Genomic DNA, 20,331 nt, shown 5'->3' with positions numbered 1-20,331 from the left:
AGATTCATTACGCAAGTGCGCACTTTTTACTTTGTACTATGATTTGGGGTATGCATATTCATATGGATACACAGAGAAAGACATATATATAGATGTACACAAGTGTAAACATCACTACAGCAATGACAAGGCCTGATTAGGTATTCTCATTGTTCAGACTTCATCAATATAGTCGAAATGTTTCATAAAGGCATCGACAGTGTTTCCTTTCCCATCCACTAAGAACAATTCAAAGCAACTATTACAAATGTAGGAAGGGTTTTCTTTGAACAAATAACAATCGAGTACAATTTTATTAGCTACATTTTTATGACAACAGAAACAGAACTTTTTTGCAATGTTCGGTTTAAAGGTCCTGAGGGGATATTTTGAAAAATCCTTATCTCGGAACCTGTTGTATTGACGAATATTGTTAAAAATTACTCTATGTTCACAATTTCCCTGGTGTAAGAAACAGCATTTTTGATATAATGGAATTTCAATTTGGTTAATAATAGCTTTGTCCTGATGTATTTTATATGGTGGTCTAACAAAATTCGTTTGTTTTTTTTTTAAATAAAAATCTAATATACAGGTTGAATAATCTAATGCGTTGGGGGATCTCAAATCTGGATAAAGAATCCCATCAATATAGTACACAGATCCATCAAATTGGGGTAGACCATAATTTGATGAATCGAAACAAAAAAAAGCATCTGTTAAATCAGCCAATGTTTGATAAGATAATATATCATATTCAGCTATTTTTATTCCTCTAATTGGGTGATAAAATGAGACTGAAATTATAAAAATTTCATTTGTAGTCAAATTTTGCAATGAATTTGCATAAAATATATTCTTTGTTTTTTCTGTGTAAAATGTGTTAATTAAATTTTGATTTATATATAATCCTTTTAAAAGAGAATTGTTAAAATCACACACAAGCTTAAACGTTTTTGATACTGTTTTTTTTTTTAATTTGGACATTATTTCATACTTACTAAAAGAATTATTTTCGGTTTTTGGTAACCAATCCACAAAACATTTAGTCCTATTTAATACTTTTTCCTTTTTTGAATTATCTGCTACTTTTTTCAAAACTTGAAAATCAATTTTTTGTTCCCAATTTTTGCAGTTGTAATATACAATGTGGTCAATTATTTCTCCTACATTTGGGCTTCGAATACCGGATTGTAGTACTCTTATTAGATAATTATAAAATTTCTGCCTTATTTTACTATTCCCCATGATTTCTTTCTGCGTTTTCTCTTGTTCCTCCGTTTCCTCCATTTTTCCTTGTGATTCTTCAAGGTGGTGTGGCGCACTAATCTCCATTGAGGTGAGATTTATCTCTTTTTGTGTGTCGTGTTCTAATTCTGCTGACTGATCCATTTTTGCATCTACTATCCTTAGTCTCCTCCTTATCTTTTCACATTCCTCCTGGAAATCTTTTAAGCAAACTTTTTTGTGAACAAAAGCTGGTGCAGGTATGTGGTAAACCCATTCTCTTTTCAATTCTTTACGTATGGGAATATCTGGATATTTTTCAAAAAGGTGGTATGTCTTTTTTGTTACGATTTCATTTTCATCCTGTCCCCTTTTCTTCATCGAATCATCTACAGGAGAAGACGATTCTTTCCTTCGCTCATTCATAGAGAATGAATTCATATCTTGGACTCCTATTTTCCTAGCAGTGTTATTACAATTATTACTATATCCATTGTTGCTACATTTGCTAACATTCTGTGTGCGAATTTTGTCCTTTTTCGCAATATTTTTAAGGTACTTCATAAATACCCTCTCATTTTCACTTTCGATTTCACTTCCATTGTCGCTTCCCACAGAACTTTTTTCACTTTCATTCAACGTATTTTCTACCCCTTTGTTTTTCGAACACGTTTCTACCTTCTCCTTTTGTTTATTTTTATAAAAGTCATATTCATCTGCCTCAAACAAAAGTTTAATGGGAAAATGAGGAATGGGTAAACTGAATGAATGGTAGTTTTTTTCATCCATAAAAAAGTGTGAGTGTGAATTGTGGACACAGGAAAAAAAAAATTGTGCTGTTGACGCGAAGTTATTTCGGAAAGTGGTCAGAAGGGTGATAACATAGGAATTTGGTGTGGAACAAAAAAAAAAAAAAAAAAAAAAAAAAAGTTAACAATTCAGGGGAAGACTGATTGCTCAATCTTCAATGTTAAATTTACAAACACTGGACCCCCTCCTCCCCCAAAAAAAAAAAAAACTATTTTATTTTGATGTTCCTTCTTAAAAGCTTCATTTTTCTGAATCCCACATTGCACGAATCAACGTATGTGTGAGAGAGAGTTCGTTTCTGAAGGAAATCAAGAAAGTATGGCAAAAGTGTTGCGAAAGTGTGGTGACAAAATAGAAAAAATATGCTAGCACAAAGTTGCCAAAAGGGTAAACATATATATGGCATAAAATATGCCAAAAAAATTCATCCATATTACATATTATATACCCCACCCACATTTTTTTTTTTTTTTTTTTTTTACGAATGGGGAATCCACCATGGATATATCACCCTATTCTCCCTATTGTGCATAAAGTCACAGATACCTCCATGAGTTCCTGTGATTATATGTTCCCTTGCACAACACTATGAAAAAAGTCTTAAAGATTGTGACTTTGAAAACAATCTACGGGGGTATCGAGAAATCACTTTAATGCTTGTGCTTATTCGATAATACGTTTTTTTTTTTTTTTTTTTTTTTTTTTTTTTTTTTTTTAAATCGTGTACTCGTTTAATTCACCTTTATAGTAATTGAGGAAAAAGCAAAATGGGAGAAGAATGATCAATTGTCAGGCAATTCTGTTGCATGACTTAGTACAAGTCCTTGATTATTTTAGAGGCAAAACATTTATTAAATAAAATCAAGGCTAATCACATTTCAGAAGAAGTAACTTTCATCACGTATAGAGGATGAAACAAGAAAAGAGAAAGAAACAATGAAATTAGAAAAATGAACTTACACATTTCAAGACTTTTTTTAATAATACATTATGCCTATAAGATAAGTTCCGCATTCAAGATAACACATAAAACAAACATATCTTTTTTTAAAAGGTCCCAGAAGGAAAACGCCTTAACAAGAAGCATTAGAGTTTACAATAACGTAATGTATTTAAAAAAATCATCAACATAGCCTATTTTAAAAAGTTGACTCAGTGCACACCACTTGATTAGGCTTCCGTTTCAGTGTTTTAATTATTTTCCCATCTATTTGTGATTCAATTTGTTATACCTGTTTTTATTACCCCCCTCCTTTTTTTAAGTTAGAGAAAGTCAACACGGATATAAAAAATTTGGACATAATAAAAAAGTGGAAAGACAATTACCATTTACGTATAATTTTAAATTCCTACTTTTCTGATCATTTGCAAAAGGCTGTTTTAAATGTCAAGGAGAAAATTAGCCAGTACCCACAATTTATTATTGCTGGTCCAATTCCTCAAAAAACGATTAAAAAGAGGTAACGCATAGATAGCCACAATTTTTCATTTTTTTTTTTTTTTTTTTTTTTTTTACAACATTTTGGCTAGCTCGTTTGCATATGAAATTATGTTCACACGAATGTGTAAATACGCATGTATAACTGAACAGTAAGGTAATTTTTTTTTTTTTTTTTTTTTAATGCAGATTTACATTTTTGAGATCTCCTCACGTTGACAAAGACAGCAGGGAACAATTTGAAATAAAACAGTATGGCTGTAAATTGGACATTTTCTTAAACTCCACCATTAGCTTGAAGAACAATGAGTGTATGTAACATAAACGAATACAGCACAATGAAAAAAAATATTCAATTCGCGTGCTATCCTGTAAAATAATTCAAGCACCCACAATTCAATCATTCATATTTCTATTGTTTATATACATTCATACTCATTCGCATACTCGTGTACCTATATCTGTGCGAAAACATACTCTTTGTGAATACACCACCTTCCTCCTTTCCCCACCTCCCAATGCACAGTCACCAATTTCCTATCAGTTAAATTGCCGCGATTTGTTGGCTTTGAATACTACTTTGAGGAGAATTATAAGGGCTTGAAAAAGGAGGAAATTAAAAATTTAAAGAAAAGAAAATACGTTAGCAAGTACTATACAAATTTGCTTAACGCCAATGAGAAGAAAAAGTATGTAGATTTGTTGCTTGAAAATTCGAAATATATGAATGTAAGGTTGCCACGAAACTTTTACGATTTGTATAAATTGCCTTTACATATAATACAACATTACTACAAAAAGTAAGAACATCATTTTTTACCACTTTAATGGGTCAATTTTTAAAATAATAATGATCAAATGTAATATACTGTTAAAGATACACATGCTCTTTGTTTTTCTTGCAAGAAAAGACCGATCATTATTTCACATACACAAATTTAATTTGTTCCTTTTTTTTTTTTTTTTTTATTATTTTTTTTTTCTTTTTTTCGCTTTGTAGAACAATGGAAAAGAAGAAATGGTATCACGAGAATGAAGAATTAATGAAAAAAATCGAATCCCTTTCCTTCGACTAGCTTAGTGTTAGCATACAAATTGGAGCGTTCAAATGGGGGATGTAGAATACACAGTTGTATAATTTTTAGACATTGTGAGAACGTGATATATTTAATTTTTTGTAGTTCTTCCATTAACATGAATTACAGAGGAATTAATTTTTAATTTTTTCATGTGTGACCCTTCTATGTCAACTTGCTGTGTTCCACATGTAACTGCAATTAGAACTGCACACATTCGCGTACTTTGTCATCACGTCTCCTTGCCTAATTTTATAAGGATATGTTTGTTAAACACAGATAAGCAAAACAGGGAAAAAAAAAAAAATAACAACGAATAGTGAACGAATAGAGAAGAACGAACAAGGTATAATAAGTATCATGTGCACAATTTTTTTTTTTTTTTTTTTTTTTTTTTTTTTTTTTTTTTTGCCATCCTTTTTAAGGCACACTCTGTGTAACAGTTTTTGCACGTACTCGCTTTCTAACATCTGTAGCTCTTTCTTTTTATTTCACCCAATTTCACAGCTGCACATGCTGTTTTCCATTTTTGTGAAAAAAAAATTCTTTCCTTTTTTTTTTTTTTTTATGTGTAATGCATGTTACATTTATTCTGACAATGATAATTGAGGTTCTTTTTTTTGAATGTCAAAAAAAATGTGATAAAGAATTTTTCTTTTTCATACCTCCTCCAAACGTAATGTTCTGCTTTTGGTAATTTCTCAATTTTTTAACATATTGACATCATAACATATTCCAAGTTCTCCTTTTTCAAATTGCACAATATGAAAGGGGATACGAAAAAAAAATACTACAACTTCTCCGTGAAAAACGTGAACTTTTTCAAAAATGCATTGGCTCTTCTAAGTGTAGATGACAACAAATGCAATAAGAATGTGAAAAAAAGTGCAAATAACACGGTAGAAGGGGAAAGTTGTATATTATTCAATATTTATTGTGACGGTTTAATGCTTAGAAGTTTGTCCAAATGCAAACAAATATACTGCTTTCTATATTTAGACTCTAACTGCTTTACTAACTATAACATATTCGAGAAGGAGAATACACATGGAGAGAAGAAACGTCGCAGAACTGGATGTGATAACTGCAAAGTAGATATTGAACCAGACGTATGTCAATTCAAAAATGATTCATATATAAATAGAGCCGATATATGTGGATTTCCCATGATGAAACGCTTCAAACAAGACCCTGAATATTCTCAGAGTGAAGATACTAGCCATGGGGAAGAAGCAAATAGTATAAATTCTGACAATTTGTATACCACTCATGCTATTGATGAAGAGTCCGAAAATGTAATTAAATTAAAAGCAGTGTCACCATTAAAATTGAAATCTATGCAATATGATGATAACGAAAGTGAATATAATATTAGAAAAAAAATTTATGAAGAAATAGACGATAAGAAGAAGAATTGTGTTGAATTTCTTGTATCCCCATATGAATTATTAAGAGCATTGGAATTTTTAGACCCGATTCTATTAAACATAAAATTTGACTATGTGAACCGAAAATTAATTTTACATTTAACTGATGAAGATGGTGATACATCTGAAACCTTCGTCAGGATAATCGTAAACTATTATTATGAAATATATAAATTAGAAAAATATAGTTTTTTAAATAATGATCATAATTACTTTTCCCTGCAGTCCACTATTTTTTCTTTTTACTTGGAGTATTTAATTAAAAACTGCGATCACTGCATTACCTTTTACATATCCGAGTACACCGATGATAGTACAACTGTGCTCAAAATGGTAATCTGTGGCAATTTCCCCACATGCCAATGTGTGTATATGTGTCAATGTGTGTATATGTGTACCTGTGTGTATATGTGTACCTGTGTGTTTATGTGTACCTGTGTGTTTATGTGTACCTGTGTGTATGCGTATACATACGTATGTACGTACGCGTGTGTACTTGATGGAGGTCCGTAATTACATGCATGTAACTGTTTATAATCCCATGCGGAAACTTGTAAACGCTCGAATATACCCGTTTGAGATTCGTCTTATCAAGTTAGTGATGACTTTGCACTTTTTCACATTTCTCTCATCCCGAGAAAAACGCTTCTTTTCGTTGGTGCCATATGAACAAGCGTGGGGGGAGAGTTTCTCACCATTATTTCCTGTAAGCATAAAGCGAACAGCAGTCCCTTGTGTACACATCTCTTGTATGTATTACCCATTTATTGCATAATTAGGAAACGAAAAATAAAAATTATAAAAGATCCGTTCAGTTGATGCCAAAGGAAAATTTCGAGGAATTTAAAACTTCAAAAAATCAAATGTACGACGATGAATATTTGCAGGCTAAGAGTGTAACTTGACGTGCGTTCTGTATATTATTTTATTACCCTGTGCATATACATTTGCTTACATACCTAGGAAGCTAATTTTGTGTTACCCAATTTCTCGTCGTCTCATATTTCACTAATTCTCGCAGATTCAAGTACAGGATAAAGGATTTATCAAAAATTAATCAAGCTTTGAGTAATGTGCAACAAAATCATACTATGAAAAGAAAAAAAAAAAAAAAAAATTATGTTGCAATTTTAAGTTTTAATAAATGAAACATATAAGCATTCGACACCGTGTATGCTGCTTTCATTTCAACAGAAATTAGTTCTCACCTCAGAATGGATTTCCAGGAAAATGGCTTGCTAAGATTTCAGTTTACCCTCAGGTGAATGAATATATAAAAGCATGTGTAAAAGTTCGGTATAGTGCATATAATAAAATGCGTACCTAATATGTATAAATGGATGAACATTCATTTGGCTATCTTAGTGTCTCAGAGTCTCTTATAAGTTCTTGTGTTTTTTTTTTTTTTTTTTTTCTCACTTTTGAATACCCCTAGAGGACATCTTGGGAATTGTCTTTTTTTTTTTTTTTTTTCCAAGAGCGTGCGATGTGTTATTTGTTTGCAATTCATTTAGTAGTTAGTAACATTTTGTCAATTTATTTAGTAATTCATTTAACACCTTATTCAGAACCTATTTAGTAACCTAAACAGTACCCTATTTATTTTATTATTTCATTTTGCTTGTTTCATTTTGCTTGTTTCATTTTGCTTTTCTTTTTCTCAAGGGAGTACAACATGAACGGAACACATTTATGCTACTTCATACAACCAATGGAAGATATGTCCATTCTTAATTTTTCTTAATGCGTGAAGTGTTACAAAATGGAGGGTAAAAATAATAAGAAGAAAATATATTTACTTACATATGATGCAACTTTGTATGTATTTCACTTTTTCCCGAGTATGCACAATAATATACAAGTGAGAGTTATTTTCCTATCCCCCCCTTGACTCCCCCTGGGCGTTGTGTTTTTCACAAAAATTTTAAATACAGAACGGAAAAACAATAAAATGAAAAATTCTCAATTTTCTAAAATATAAAATATGCAAACAAAGATTTATTATGTAATGTGTCAAAAGAAAAAAAAAAAAAAAAAAAAAAAAAAAAAAAAAAAGTTTTTTTTAAAAATTTTTAATTTTTATTTTTTTTTTTTTTTTTTTTTTTTTTTTTTTTTTTTTTTTTTTTTTTTTTTTTTTTTTTTTTTTTTTTTTTTTTTTAAAAATTTAATATATTTTATTTTTTTTTTTAAAAAATAAAAATTAAAAATTTTTAATAAAAAAAAAAATTAAAAAAAAAAAAAAAAAAAAAAAAAGTGTGAAAAATGTAAACCAAACAACTGGCGTGTAATATAAAAAAGTAATGCTAATTTTGTTCTACATGTTTTAAAATATTTTTTTTTTAAAGGTTGTAGTTGATATTGCTTCAATTTTTTTTTTTATTTTTTTTTATTTTTCGTTTTTCTTCTTCCCCCCTGCTGGACCCCCCCGGGGGGTTGTGTTTTTCACAAAAATTTTAAATACAGAACGGAAAAACAATAAAATGAAAAATTCTCAATTTTCTAAAATATAAAATATGCAAACAAAGATTTATTATGTAATGTGTCAAAAGAAAAAAAAAAAAAAAAAAAAAAAAAAAAAAAAAAAGGTATTTATGAAAAATCTCAAATGGACAATTTCGTCAGCTGAGTTCCTTTTTTTTTTTTTTTTTTTTTTTATGCAAGTAGCATTATATGCACATTTGACGTGTCCATAAGTAACGTTATTTCCTCTTTTCCAATTTTTTTTCTTTTTTTTTGTGAACATTTAAGATATTACATCTTTCTTTACATAATCTCAAATTTAATCATTTTTAGTAAAAGAGAAGATTAAAAAAAAAAAAAAAAAAAAAAAAAAGTGTGAAAAATGTAAACCAAACAACTGGCGTGTAATATAAAAAAGTAATGCTAATTTTGTTCTACATGTTTTAAAATATTTTTTTTTTAAAGGTTGTAGTTGATATTGCTTCAATTTTTTTTTTTATTTTTTTTTATTTTTCGTTCGTCTAGAGCATGTTATATTTAATTTTTCCTATTTATCCTTCAATTTCACATATGTCCCTTTATTTAAATATGATTAAATAAAATAAAACAATGAATGAAAATTTAGAAAATACATCCGAAAGGTATCAGAAGTTGCTTTTATCTGGTAGGATAGACAGCATTTTATTTATGTTTCTGAAGGAATACATATATATCTATTTTTTAAGATACACATATAATTTTGAATACATTCATTTTCACATTCATTTTCACTTTTTTTTTTTTTTTTTTTTTTTTTCCATGCACACGAAGCTTCCTTAAAGAGAGAAGCAAAAGAAAATGAAGAAATTAATAATGTTAAAAAACAGACCCCTGGAAACAATGAAAATAATGATTTTATTATATATATTGAATTCAAATTTGAGAATTTAATTCTTTCGAGATATTTGTTTGATATAAGGTAAGTGGGAGATCTATGAATAAAATAGCTGTATAGGTGGAAAAAAAAAAAAAAAACACAAGCTCATGTAGACATGCTGACATGAGTATATATGCACGAATTTATTCAGTCTTTACCCAATATTAATTGTCATTTTTGAATATATATATATATATATATATATATATATATATATAAGTATATCATGAAATTACATCTTTACTATAAGCACTTGGATTTTACCATATTTTGAAGTATGGAATATACCGTTCTGCATATGTTTAATGGAAGCTGCTCAACTGCACCCTTATACGCCCTCTACATCGACTTCATATCGATGCCATATTTATACAACATCTATGTCATATTGATGCCATGTCACTGCCTTACCAATAGTACTTCACTTCCAAAAGCCATACCATTGTCCTTATCCTATACTCTCTCAGGGACGAGCTGGGTACACCCATAAGGAACAGTGTACAGATAACAAGGTTCATCATTATGAGAAGTGAAAACCATATTATGGGAACGTGTGTGTCAAACAGAATCATCCTTTGTTATAGGAACGACAAGGAAAGCAATGGCATTTTAGAAAAGTTAAAAGAAGAATTAAAGAGGAGCTATTCTATATGTTTAACATTAGAGAATAATATAGAGGATAACAAAAAAGAAATAGAAAAATATTTATTATCATATATTATTCAATTTACCTTAGTATGTAAGTATGTGGAATGTGGTAAATGGGTTCATATCTGGGATAATATGGACACAATAATTGAATCTAAATTTTGTGGAAATAATACAAGTAAATATTTTAATTGTATAGGTTTTAAATTTCATATATTAAATATGGAACACAGCATAATCAATCAAAAAAAGAACTATGAACACATTGTTAAGGTGCATTTAAAGGTCATTATAAATATATATAAAGTACTACCTGTAGGGGAAAATAATATGTGTGAAAATATGTACGTGTATTGCTTACCACGGTGCTCTATGAGAGCAACGATTTTAGATGTTTTTGATTCAAGAAAAGATGAGAAAAAATTTAATTATAAAAATTATTGGCTTAATGTACATGGATATGTATTAAACGAGAATTCTGTAAAAAAAATAATTAAAGTGAAACTGTACAAAGGTGTATTTAATTACCCACAGGGAGTGTTACTGAGAGATAATATATACAAATTAAATATGAGAATAAAGAAGGAACATTTTTTTTATATTTGTAATTTTGTAAATTCTTTTGAATTATTAAAAAAGTCACAATTACAGCTATTGAAATATTCTGATTTTTTCCAAGTTGAAAATATATATGACGATTTGTTATTGTCCAAAAATAAGAAAAAATTAAAAAATGAACAAGATGAAGAAGAAGAAAAAGAAAAAGAAGAAGATTCCGACTTTTACAAAAAACTAAATCTAATTTGTAACAATGAATATGAAGGAAATAAAATTGCTCAAGAAATTTCCCATTCCAATAAACAACAAAATGTGTATGAAAATTCATACAATTTATATGGAAATACATTAACAAATTTGGGAGGAATGTCTATAAATTTGAATTTTTCAAAAAATATAAAAATTAATAAAAATGATCAAAAATCCTCTGGTAGCACTACACAGTCGTATCATTATACAAAAAATGATTTAGTAGATGCCTTTCTAAATGAATCAGCTTTGGCTTATCAGAGCCGTGGTTCCTATATGAATAAGGAACAAGAAAAGGAGAACCCGCATCAATATGATTATAACGACATACAACAAGAACCGTGTCACTTATCCAATCCCGAACTAAATGAATGTGCACCAAATGAATCACCATTTGAAAGAAGCAAACCCATTACTAGAATTGATATTGCCAAAAAAAAGAGTAATACACTACAAATACATGAAAATGTTAGTAAAACAAAACAAACTGGAACAACAGTAGTACACACGCGTGATAACAACCTTAACATTCCATTCGAGAAGCATAGTAGACGACATGATGAAATTTATAAGGAGAATCAAAATAAAAACAAAGAATTAGACAACCACTTACATAGCATTGCAAAGAATTATAATTCAATACCAGGAAATAATTCAGAACATATGACAAATGTTAACATGTTCGAAAATGTAAATGCACAAATAATATTTTCAAAAGAATTTCAAAATTTTCTGGACAATCTAGACGAGGTTGCACTATACCAACAAGAACCATTAGAAAGGCTAAATTTTGACCAAAGAGAAAAGAAACGGCCCAATTTCCTTATGAACAATCCACAAACCAGTGAAACTTCTGAACACATACATTCAAAAACGAAACACACTTGAATTGTAATAGTGGAAAAACCTATGCCAGTATGGTACGGATAGCTGCTCATCTGTAGTATAACTTCAATTAAACTAAATCGTTGAAACATATTAAATCCAACTTAACAAAAGAAAAAGTAGCCCCAATTTTTTGCAATTGACAGAATAATAACAGCAAAAGGGGCCCAGCGGGTGTGTGAATAAAAAAGAATTTTTTTTTTTCATTCCGTATAGATACGACGTGCAAGTATGTTTTCTAAACATGTAAAATTAGTCAAATGTTAATTTTTGTGTGTTTTCGTCTACCATTGACGATTTGAATTTTTTTTTTTTTTTTTTTTTTGTTTTCCCCGCTTTACCAATTGGAACTGTTCTTTTTTTTTTTTTTTTTTTTTTTTCATAACTATTTTTAATTAACAGTGTACCATATAATTAGTTTTAACAAAATAAACCATTTTTATGTCAAGCCATTTTTGATATTAAGCCGAAAATGGTGCAACATTTCGCTACGTGAATGTATATATATGTATATAATCTATACAATATTCTTTCTGGATAATTTATGCTATCAGGGGAAAATTTTGAAAAGCTTCATTATGTCAGGCGTTTAACTGAACAAGCTTGGAGGACAGTTATCTAACTAATTCGTTCTTTTTTAAATAATTTGGATATGAACAAAGTTACAGTAAAAAATATATAAAATTTAGTATTCCAGCACATATGTGCTAACTAAATTTCGCCATTCAGGGAAAATATAAAAAATTTGTAAAACATTTCTTCTTCAAGGAGAATTTACATGACAATTTAAGCGGCACCGTCACGATCTTTTTTTTTAACCTACATACCATGTTATATACATATGTATATATATATATATACATATATAATAATAAAGTTGGAAGGTATGTATACTATATCTATATGATCTCATATCTGGAATAAATATCAAAGTTGGTCCGAATTGGCGAAAATTTCGAAATGTTTTACAAAAGTCATAGATTTTACAATATTCTTTTGGATAAAAACATTTCGTCATTATCTTAAAAAGGGGAAAATACATTTTTATGCTAATTTTATTCATATCATCCATTCCCAAAGTTAAAAAAAAAAAAAAAAAAAAAAAAAAAAAAAAAAAAAAAAAAAAAAAAAAAAAAAAAAAATATTAAAAAAAAAAAAAAAAAAAAAAAAAAAAAAAAAAAAAAAAAAAAAAAAAAAAAAAAAAAAAAAAAAAAAAAAAAAAAAAAAAAAAAAAAAAAAAAAAAAAAAAAAAAAAATATTGAGAAAAAATATAATTACCAAAATAAAAAAAAAAAAAAAAAAAAAAAAAAAAAAAAAAAAGCAGTAAACAAAAGGATAACCCATTTTTTAGCTGCAAGCAAAATCCTTGAACAAAATGAGAAAACTGAAATATCATGAGCAAAAATTACTAAAGAAAGTAAATTTATATGACTGGAAAAGAACAAGGAATGTAAGAGAAGTGAAAGTTTTGAGAAAATATGTAGTCCAAAATAGAGAAGATTACATTAAATATAATAAAATATGTGGATATATAACAAAATTAGTTTCAAAATTAAGATTATTACCAGAAAATGATGAATTTAGAATAAAAATGACAAATGAATTGTTAAATAAGTTATATGAAATGGGCATAATAAATTGTAAATCGAGCTTAGCTGAATGTGAAAAAATTTCAGTTTCTTCTTTTTGTAGAAGGAGATTAGCTGTAATTATGTTTCGATTAAAATTTGTTCAAACTATACAAATGGCCATTACTTATATTCAGCATGGAAATATAAGAGTAGGAAATAATGTAATTATCAACCCAGCTTTCCATATTAATAGAAATTTGGAGGATTATATAAAATGGTCGGACGGATCGAAAATTGTCAAGCACATAAAAAAACATCAGAATAACAGAGACGACTATGAACTTTTAGGAAATTGACCAAACGACGAGACAAAATATTTCATATGTACATGTTTGTGGAGGGGGACAGTGCAGGGAAAAACAATATTGTGGATAATACTGGGTAAACAATAGAGTAAAAAGTAAAGTGGAATAAAAAATAGAGCAAAAAAATAACTAAGAAAAGAAGTTTGTGCGGAAGTTTATACCGAAGTTTATACCGAAGTTTATACCGAAGTTTATACCGAAGTTTATACCGAAGTTTATACCGAAGTTTATACCGAAGTTTATACCGAAGTTTATACCGAAGTTTATACCGAAGTTTATACCGAAGTTTATACCGAAGTTTATACCGAAGTTTATACCGAAGTTTATACCGAAGTTTATACTGAAGTTTCCCCTTTATTTATTCACTTATTTTTTTATTAAATTTTATTATTTTATTTTATTTTTTTTTTTGTGACACTTTAATGACGCGCTACAAACGATTATAAGCATCTGTGAATGCTTATGATTTTAAAAATAAACCTACCCTTTGCTTTTTTTCTACCACGTTTCTTTTACTTTTTTCCTATTTACACGTCAAGTTCAGTATTTGAATTTAATATCTCCATTTGTTTGTATAACTAATTTACATTTTTTTGTCCAATATTTTTAATTAAGACCTTTTAATAAAAAATCAGGACACATCATGATGTGGGCTATGTTATCCGTCTTGTTCGAGTGAAAGTTTTAGAAAAAAGTATACCTACACACTGTACTATTTGTAAGAGAGGGGAAAAAATAAAATAAAATAGTTCATTTATTTTTTTTTTTTTTTTTTTAAAAAGCATATGGAGGATTTAACAATTTTATTGTAATGTCATCATATTTTACTTCACTATGAACATACCTGATGACTATTTCTCCCCCCTTGTGTTCAGGAAAGCAACATAACAAAATGCACAAATCTATGAATATGGACTCTTAAAAAACTTAAGCATTGTTGAAAAATAATAAAATAAGGCGATATGATCCTATGGCGTAGAAATATAAATAACTTGCGAATAACACCAAGTACTTTTCATTTTTCTCTTTTTTTTTTTTTTTTTTGTTTATGTATATGCATATCTTTTACACATCGAGCTCGTTCAGATTGCTGAAAGAGATATCTTAAAATAAATAAATATTATGCCACAATGTGGGAATTGAGTTCACTTAAAACGTTGGATCGTCTGCTAAGAGAATAAAGCTTTACTTATGATTTGAAACGAGACCTACAGAAATGTGTTTTGCGTGTATACTTTTGTCTATGCATATATGATGTATCATAATTCACGTCATTTTTAGTTCCCCCCAAAAGTAATATGCTCAATTTGAACGCACATATATATATATATATATATATATATATATATATATATATATTATTAAACCGCAAAAGGTACTTTTTCAGAAATGCCCCTTGCAGTAAAAAACCTTCTTTCTTTTTTTTCATTCCGATCTATACGCACACATAAGTACATAAATACGAATTTACCCTTTTCTAAAATTTTTGTTATATAATCTTTTTATATATCATAACAAAAGAGATGAAAATTTTAAATTCTACCCATTTTTTTGCACGGAAACTCTTATGTGGGTTGGTATGATGTGTCGGTGTACAAGCAACATGCATGTATTTTTCTTTACAATGATTAAATAACATTATTTTCATCTCTTATGAGAACCATTTTTTTTCTTAGCAGCATAAATTCAACAAGTACTTGAGAATGTGTTTGTGCTACATGTACAAAATTATCTTCCCATCACGAGGTATAGAGGGGGGGGAAAAAAAAAAAAAATATCTCTCTATGTTCCTAAAAGGAGTCATAAAGGCCACCAAAAAAAAAAAGAAAAAAATTAAAAATGAGGGGTTCGCGCAGAGATTATGTATATATACATATATACCTACACACATGCCTACATACATATACCCCATACATATGCAAAGTTCCCGTTCGGGGCTTCTTTCCCTTTTTTTTTTCATTTTGCTTTGATACGTCACAGGACGAGAAAAAAACAAAAAAAATATAATACAATTATGATGTAATAAAACACAAAAAAAAAAGGGCAAAAATGTTGAAAAAACAAAGTACAGTTGTAAGCAAATTTAACAGGCATAAACTTTATATATAACAGAAAAAGTTACAATTATTATTTTTCTCACTTTTTTTTTGAATTTTTATTTTAAAAGATTTGACAAAAAATAAAATTTTACACACCAATCCCTTAAATTCAGAAAACAATGTCACTCAAGTCAGGTTCTACTCCCCTACGTAAAACTATAGTGGATTATTTTCACTCTTTGCACACATTAATCAGTGCATAAAGAAGAAAAAAAAAAAAAAAAAAAAAAGGAACTTCTTAAAAGCTGAAAAAAATGTAATGTTAAAAAAAAAATCGAAAAAAAGCTGTTTCAAATTGGTTCATATTCTGTTTCAGCAGATTTAAACAAGTTTTTAAACTTTTGTTGGAATTTGCTCCTTGCCGCGGTATTCTATTGCGAAAAATACAATATTCTTACTCTAAAAAAAAAAAAAAAAAAAAGAAAATATTTTCAGTTCACAAACGGAACTAGGTAAATCAAAAATTCTTAGTTTGACAAAATTCTTATATAAAAATACAATGCATATATATCCATATTTTATATACATACCATAAAATATAATCATACACGGAGCATTTGTGCAATCAAATTACAAGAAAAAATAAAAAAAAAAAGTTGATCACACCATACATACAATATATTAAAGATAAGAAGAAACAAAACAAAAGAAAAACATTTTTTCAAAAAAAAAAAAAAAAAAAGAGGAATTTTTCAAATATTATATTTAAAAAAATGAAAAAATAGTCTAAAACATAAAGGAATTTTTACATATTAAAAAAATAAAATATAAATATAATTTATAAACATATAATTCTAAACCGCCTTAAAGATTACATAGTTTTTTGAAGAATTTTTTTTTTTTTTTTTTTTAAACTGATTAATTCCAGAAAATTTGTTTCTTTTTTATTCTGAACATTTTTACAAAAATGGAAAAATCAAAATTAGCGAAAGTTGAAAAGGTATTAGGAAGAACTGGAAGTAGAGGAGGTGTCATACAAGTCAGAGCCCAATTTATGGGAGATACTGAACTTTCAGGAAGATTTTTAATTAGAAATGTTAAGGGACCAGTTAGAGAAGGAGACATTTTAGCCTTATTAGAAACTGAAAGAGAAGCAAGAAGATTACGATAAAATTGGCACATGGGATAGGGGCAAGAGATACAATTACATTTCTCTCTCTGTTCCCAATTGTTTCCTTGAGGCTCCCAATACCTGTACCATGCTGCATACGTGAACGGAACATATATACGCAAATATGTGTGTAACCTTTGGGATGAACTCAAGATGTGTTGTAAGTAGAAGAAGAAGAAAAATCTATAAATGGACGCACGTAACAACCATTGGTGGGGGGAGGAATATATAATTATAGAAATGTAAAAAAAATAAACCATCTCACGTGAATATGTGTATATTCAACTTGAACTTACAATCAAAAACCCTCAAATATATATTGTTTAGAACATATTCGTCAATCAGTATATCCCACCAGGGCCTCTCCTTCTCATTTAATGGACTGTGTACGTAAATATATATTTAACCTCTTTTTCTTCATTTCCTGTATTTTAAATGGATGTATGATATGTAGACCTCTATGAGTATAAGTTGTGCATATGCATGTGTTACATATATAAATATGTAGATATGAGCATTTACATCGTATGAGAACATTTTTTTTTATTTAAAAAACACACCTAAAAAAGGAACTTTATGAAATAACATATTTTTTTTATCAATTGAAAGAGATTTAAAAAAAAAAAAATCTTATCAAATTTATGCCATTAATTTACTACCATTTTATATTTCGGTAAAGGATAAAGCTTTTTATTTTTATCGACTGACGTAAGGCAGAAATCAATGACAAGTGTAGTTTATATGGGTTGAAAAATAGGGACAAACGTGGAAATAAAATTAGAAAATCTTATATTTTGCTTAAAAAGGGGAAAAAAAAAAAAAAAAAAAAAAAAAAAAACGAAAAAAGTTGGAAGTCGCGTTAGGGCAAAAACAAAACTGAAAATGATCGAAAAGACGTATAAATTATTTGTACAAAAACAAAACTGAAAATGATCGAAAAGACGTATAAATTATTTGTACAAAAACAAAACTGAAAAGGGTTGAAAAAACGTAAAAATCATTGAAGCAGCAAAAACGAGGCTGAAAAGGACCAAAAAAGAAAAAGGGAGAATTTTGTTTATTCTCTTACTTTGCTATGCTTACAATTCCATCTTAACAACTTAACTCGTTAAGTGTCACTTTTTCAGGTTAAGGCGAAATTGAGGTCTCTCTTTTTTCTTGATCTGAAAAAACGAAAAAGGGAAGAGGGAAAATGTTCGAAAATTTTGCGAAAAATTAGTGCACAAGTGTTATAACAGTATTCCCATGTGGGAGATATGAGCACTGTGCTGTGTCTTTATGTATTTGCATATATATGTATGTATGTGTGCATAATTGCAACTGTGAAAAGGGACAATTTTACGCAGATCAAAGTGACATTATATACAACTGTTCGAAGTAGCTTCTTCCCCCTCACACACGAGGGCCACATACCTCATACAATTTCTTGTACATATGGGGATCAGAGAAAATGGTTGTATGAATGACAGTTTCCTTGATGAATTCTTCTACATCTATTTTTTCTTCAATAACGTCAAGGATCTTGATAAAATATCCATGGTCGTACAGAACTGTAGAAGGTGGGGAGATGGTGGTAAATATGATCATAAAATGGGGTTGAATTAAAAGGAAAAGGAAATTAATGAGAGAAGGGGAAGTAAAGCGAAAATGAAGAACAAAATGAAGAACAAAATGAAGAACAAAATGAAGAACAAAATGAAGAACAAAATGAAGAACAAAATGAAAACAAAATGAAGAATAAAATGAAGAACAAAACCAAAACGAAAAGGCGTTACAACTGTTATGAAAAGGAGCACAATGGTAATACTAAAAACCCCATGTTTGGCATTCACGCTTCCAAGTGTTCGAAGAGTCGCATATTCTATACCTTTCGTTTGGTTTCCTTGAGGACTAATTTCTAAGAACTCTCCATTCATATTATTATTTTTGAATTCGCCACACAATATACGCCCATCTCGATTAATGAGCCGACCGTTTCCATGTTTTTTTCCCTCAAAATAATTTCCTTCATAAGCTGCATAAGAAGTATGGTTGTTCCATTTATAGTAACCTTCACCATGAAATAATCCTTTTTCAAAACTCCCGACATAAATATCGCCATTTTTAAATTCATATCTTCCATTTTCACTTAAAGAACCATCTTTAATATGTCCAATGGCATGATCACCATTTGCGAAAAAAAATTCAGCCTCTCCTACTTCAACATCATCTTGAAATGTACATGTATATTTTGTATTTACTGGAGTTATAATCGTTCCTTTTCCTTCTCTTTTATTATTATTAAAATCTCCTTCAAAAGTAAAACCATCTGCTGTTTTGTAAATTCCATGTCCATGCCTTCTATCATTCTCCCAATATCCTTCATATGAATTATTTTCTTTGTCACTCCATTTCCCTTTCCCTTGCCTTTTTCCATCAACAAATTCCCCATCATATTCTTCTCCAGTTGCATACTTTAAAATGCCCCTTCCGTGTACGCGTTTGTCCTATGAATGTTTCAGTGGTGATCATGGAAGAGGGGTGTGCGAGGAAAGTGAGAAAATCATGAGAACAAAATAAACAAAAGCAAATGCAAAATATACAAGCAAATGGATAAGAAATGAAAGCGACACATACACGAGAACTCATATATACACAAATTCCACTCGAAATGAAAAACCCAAGTCGTGTGTATAAGAAGGAACAATTGTGGAGTGTCACGCAATTTCGTGTGTGTGTGTTTGTGTGTGTTTGTGTGTGTTTGTGTGTGTTTGTGTGTGTTTGTGTGTGTTTGTGTGTGTTTGTGTGTGTTTGTGTGTGTTTGTGTGCGTGTGTATACAATATTCTTTATTCTTGAAAATTCGTGTGATCATACAAGGAATGTTGGACTCTCAAATACCTTTACGGTTCCTGTGTAAACAGAGCCATCGCTCAGGGTAATAGAAACTGTTGGAAGATCAGAATTAGGTTTTACTTCTTCTTTTGTGCAATCCTCTGTTTCTTCAACTACTATTTTTTTAGGATTTTCTACATTTACTTCTTCATTTGTGCCATCCTCTGTTTCTTCAACTACTATTTTTTTAGGATTTTCTACATTTACTTCTTCATTTGTGCAATCCTCTGTTTCTTCAATTACTACTTTTTTAGGATTTTCTACATTTACTTCTTCATTTGTGCAATCCTCTGTTTCTTCAATTACTATTTTTTTAGGACTTTCTACATTTACTGCGTTCTTAGTGCAACACCTCATTTTTTTAAAGGGAACAAAAAAAAGAAAAAGTTACATAAATTTGTGTGTGGAAATGGAAACAAATTTAATCAAAAATTTAAAAAAAAAAAAATTATTCGTATGTACAGACGTCCTAGAAGGGCATGTGTACATCCACATACTGCAGCTTATGTTTAGCTGTATATATATATGTATAAAGGGTGTGCACAACTTAGTTAACAAAATAAACAAAAAGAAGGGAAGAATCCCTATGTTTCAATATTGCATCCATATAGGTACATATATGCATATTCCCTTATTACAC

General features: G+C 29.0%; 7 protein-coding genes across 7 annotated transcripts; 5 read left to right on the top strand and 2 right to left on the bottom strand.

Annotated features, from left to right (window-relative positions):
• Positions 1-153: 153 nt before the first annotated feature.
• On the bottom strand, positions 154-1,995 carry PGO_124750 (snRNA-activating protein complex subunit 3; the record flags this gene model as incomplete). Its single annotated transcript, XM_028689265.1, has 1 exon — positions 154-1,995. One exon carries the CDS (start codon positions 1,993-1,995, stop codon positions 154-156), a length of 1,842 nt encoding a protein of 613 aa, XP_028545066.1.
• Positions 1,996-2,966: 971 nt separating this feature from the next.
• Positions 2,967-4,530, top strand: PGO_124740 (30S ribosomal protein S10; the record flags this gene model as incomplete). The annotated part of the gene is made up of 5 exons (XM_028689264.1): positions 2,967-3,119; positions 3,280-3,476; positions 3,644-3,765; positions 3,981-4,254; positions 4,455-4,530. 5 exons carry the CDS (start codon positions 2,967-2,969, stop codon positions 4,528-4,530), a joined length of 822 nt encoding a protein of 273 aa, XP_028545065.1.
• A 764-nt stretch (positions 4,531-5,294) lies between these two features.
• On the top strand, positions 5,295-7,701 carry PGO_124730 (hypothetical protein, conserved; the record flags this gene model as incomplete). The annotated part of the gene is made up of 4 exons (XM_028689263.1): positions 5,295-6,278; positions 6,737-6,851; positions 7,152-7,218; positions 7,623-7,701. The coding sequence occupies 4 exons, from the start codon at positions 5,295-5,297 to the stop codon at positions 7,699-7,701; spliced, it is 1,245 nt and encodes a 414-aa protein (XP_028545064.1).
• Positions 7,702-9,026: 1,325 nt separating this feature from the next.
• Positions 9,027-11,676, top strand: PGO_124720 (hypothetical protein, conserved; the record flags this gene model as incomplete). The annotated part of the gene is made up of 3 exons (XM_028689262.1): positions 9,027-9,081; positions 9,228-9,375; positions 9,801-11,676. 3 exons carry the CDS (start codon positions 9,027-9,029, stop codon positions 11,674-11,676), a joined length of 2,079 nt encoding a protein of 692 aa, XP_028545063.1.
• A 1,372-nt stretch (positions 11,677-13,048) lies between these two features.
• On the top strand, positions 13,049-13,600 carry PGO_124710 (U3 small nucleolar ribonucleoprotein protein IMP3; the record flags this gene model as incomplete). Its single annotated transcript, XM_028689261.1, has 1 exon — positions 13,049-13,600. One exon carries the CDS (start codon positions 13,049-13,051, stop codon positions 13,598-13,600), a length of 552 nt encoding a protein of 183 aa, XP_028545062.1.
• A 3,015-nt stretch (positions 13,601-16,615) lies between these two features.
• On the top strand, positions 16,616-16,819 carry PGO_124700 (40S ribosomal protein S28e; the record flags this gene model as incomplete). Its single annotated transcript, XM_028689260.1, has 1 exon — positions 16,616-16,819. The coding sequence occupies one exon, from the start codon at positions 16,616-16,618 to the stop codon at positions 16,817-16,819; it is 204 nt and encodes a 67-aa protein (XP_028545061.1).
• A 1,115-nt stretch (positions 16,820-17,934) lies between these two features.
• Positions 17,935-20,048, bottom strand: PGO_124690 (phosphatidylinositol-4-phosphate 5-kinase; the record flags this gene model as incomplete). The annotated part of the gene is made up of 4 exons (XM_028689259.1): positions 17,935-17,982; positions 18,233-18,369; positions 18,687-19,305; positions 19,698-20,048. The coding sequence occupies 4 exons, from the start codon at positions 20,046-20,048 to the stop codon at positions 17,935-17,937; spliced, it is 1,155 nt and encodes a 384-aa protein (XP_028545060.1).
• Positions 20,049-20,331: the final 283 nt, after the last annotated feature.

The sequence above is a fragment of the Plasmodium gonderi genome (assembly GCF_002157705.1).
Source record: "Plasmodium gonderi DNA, contig: Chr12, whole genome shotgun sequence".
Lineage (NCBI taxonomy): Eukaryota > Apicomplexa > Aconoidasida > Haemosporida > Plasmodiidae > Plasmodium > Plasmodium gonderi.
The sequence above is the reverse complement of the archived record's forward strand: the minus strand, read 5'-3'. Positions and strand labels throughout refer to the sequence as shown.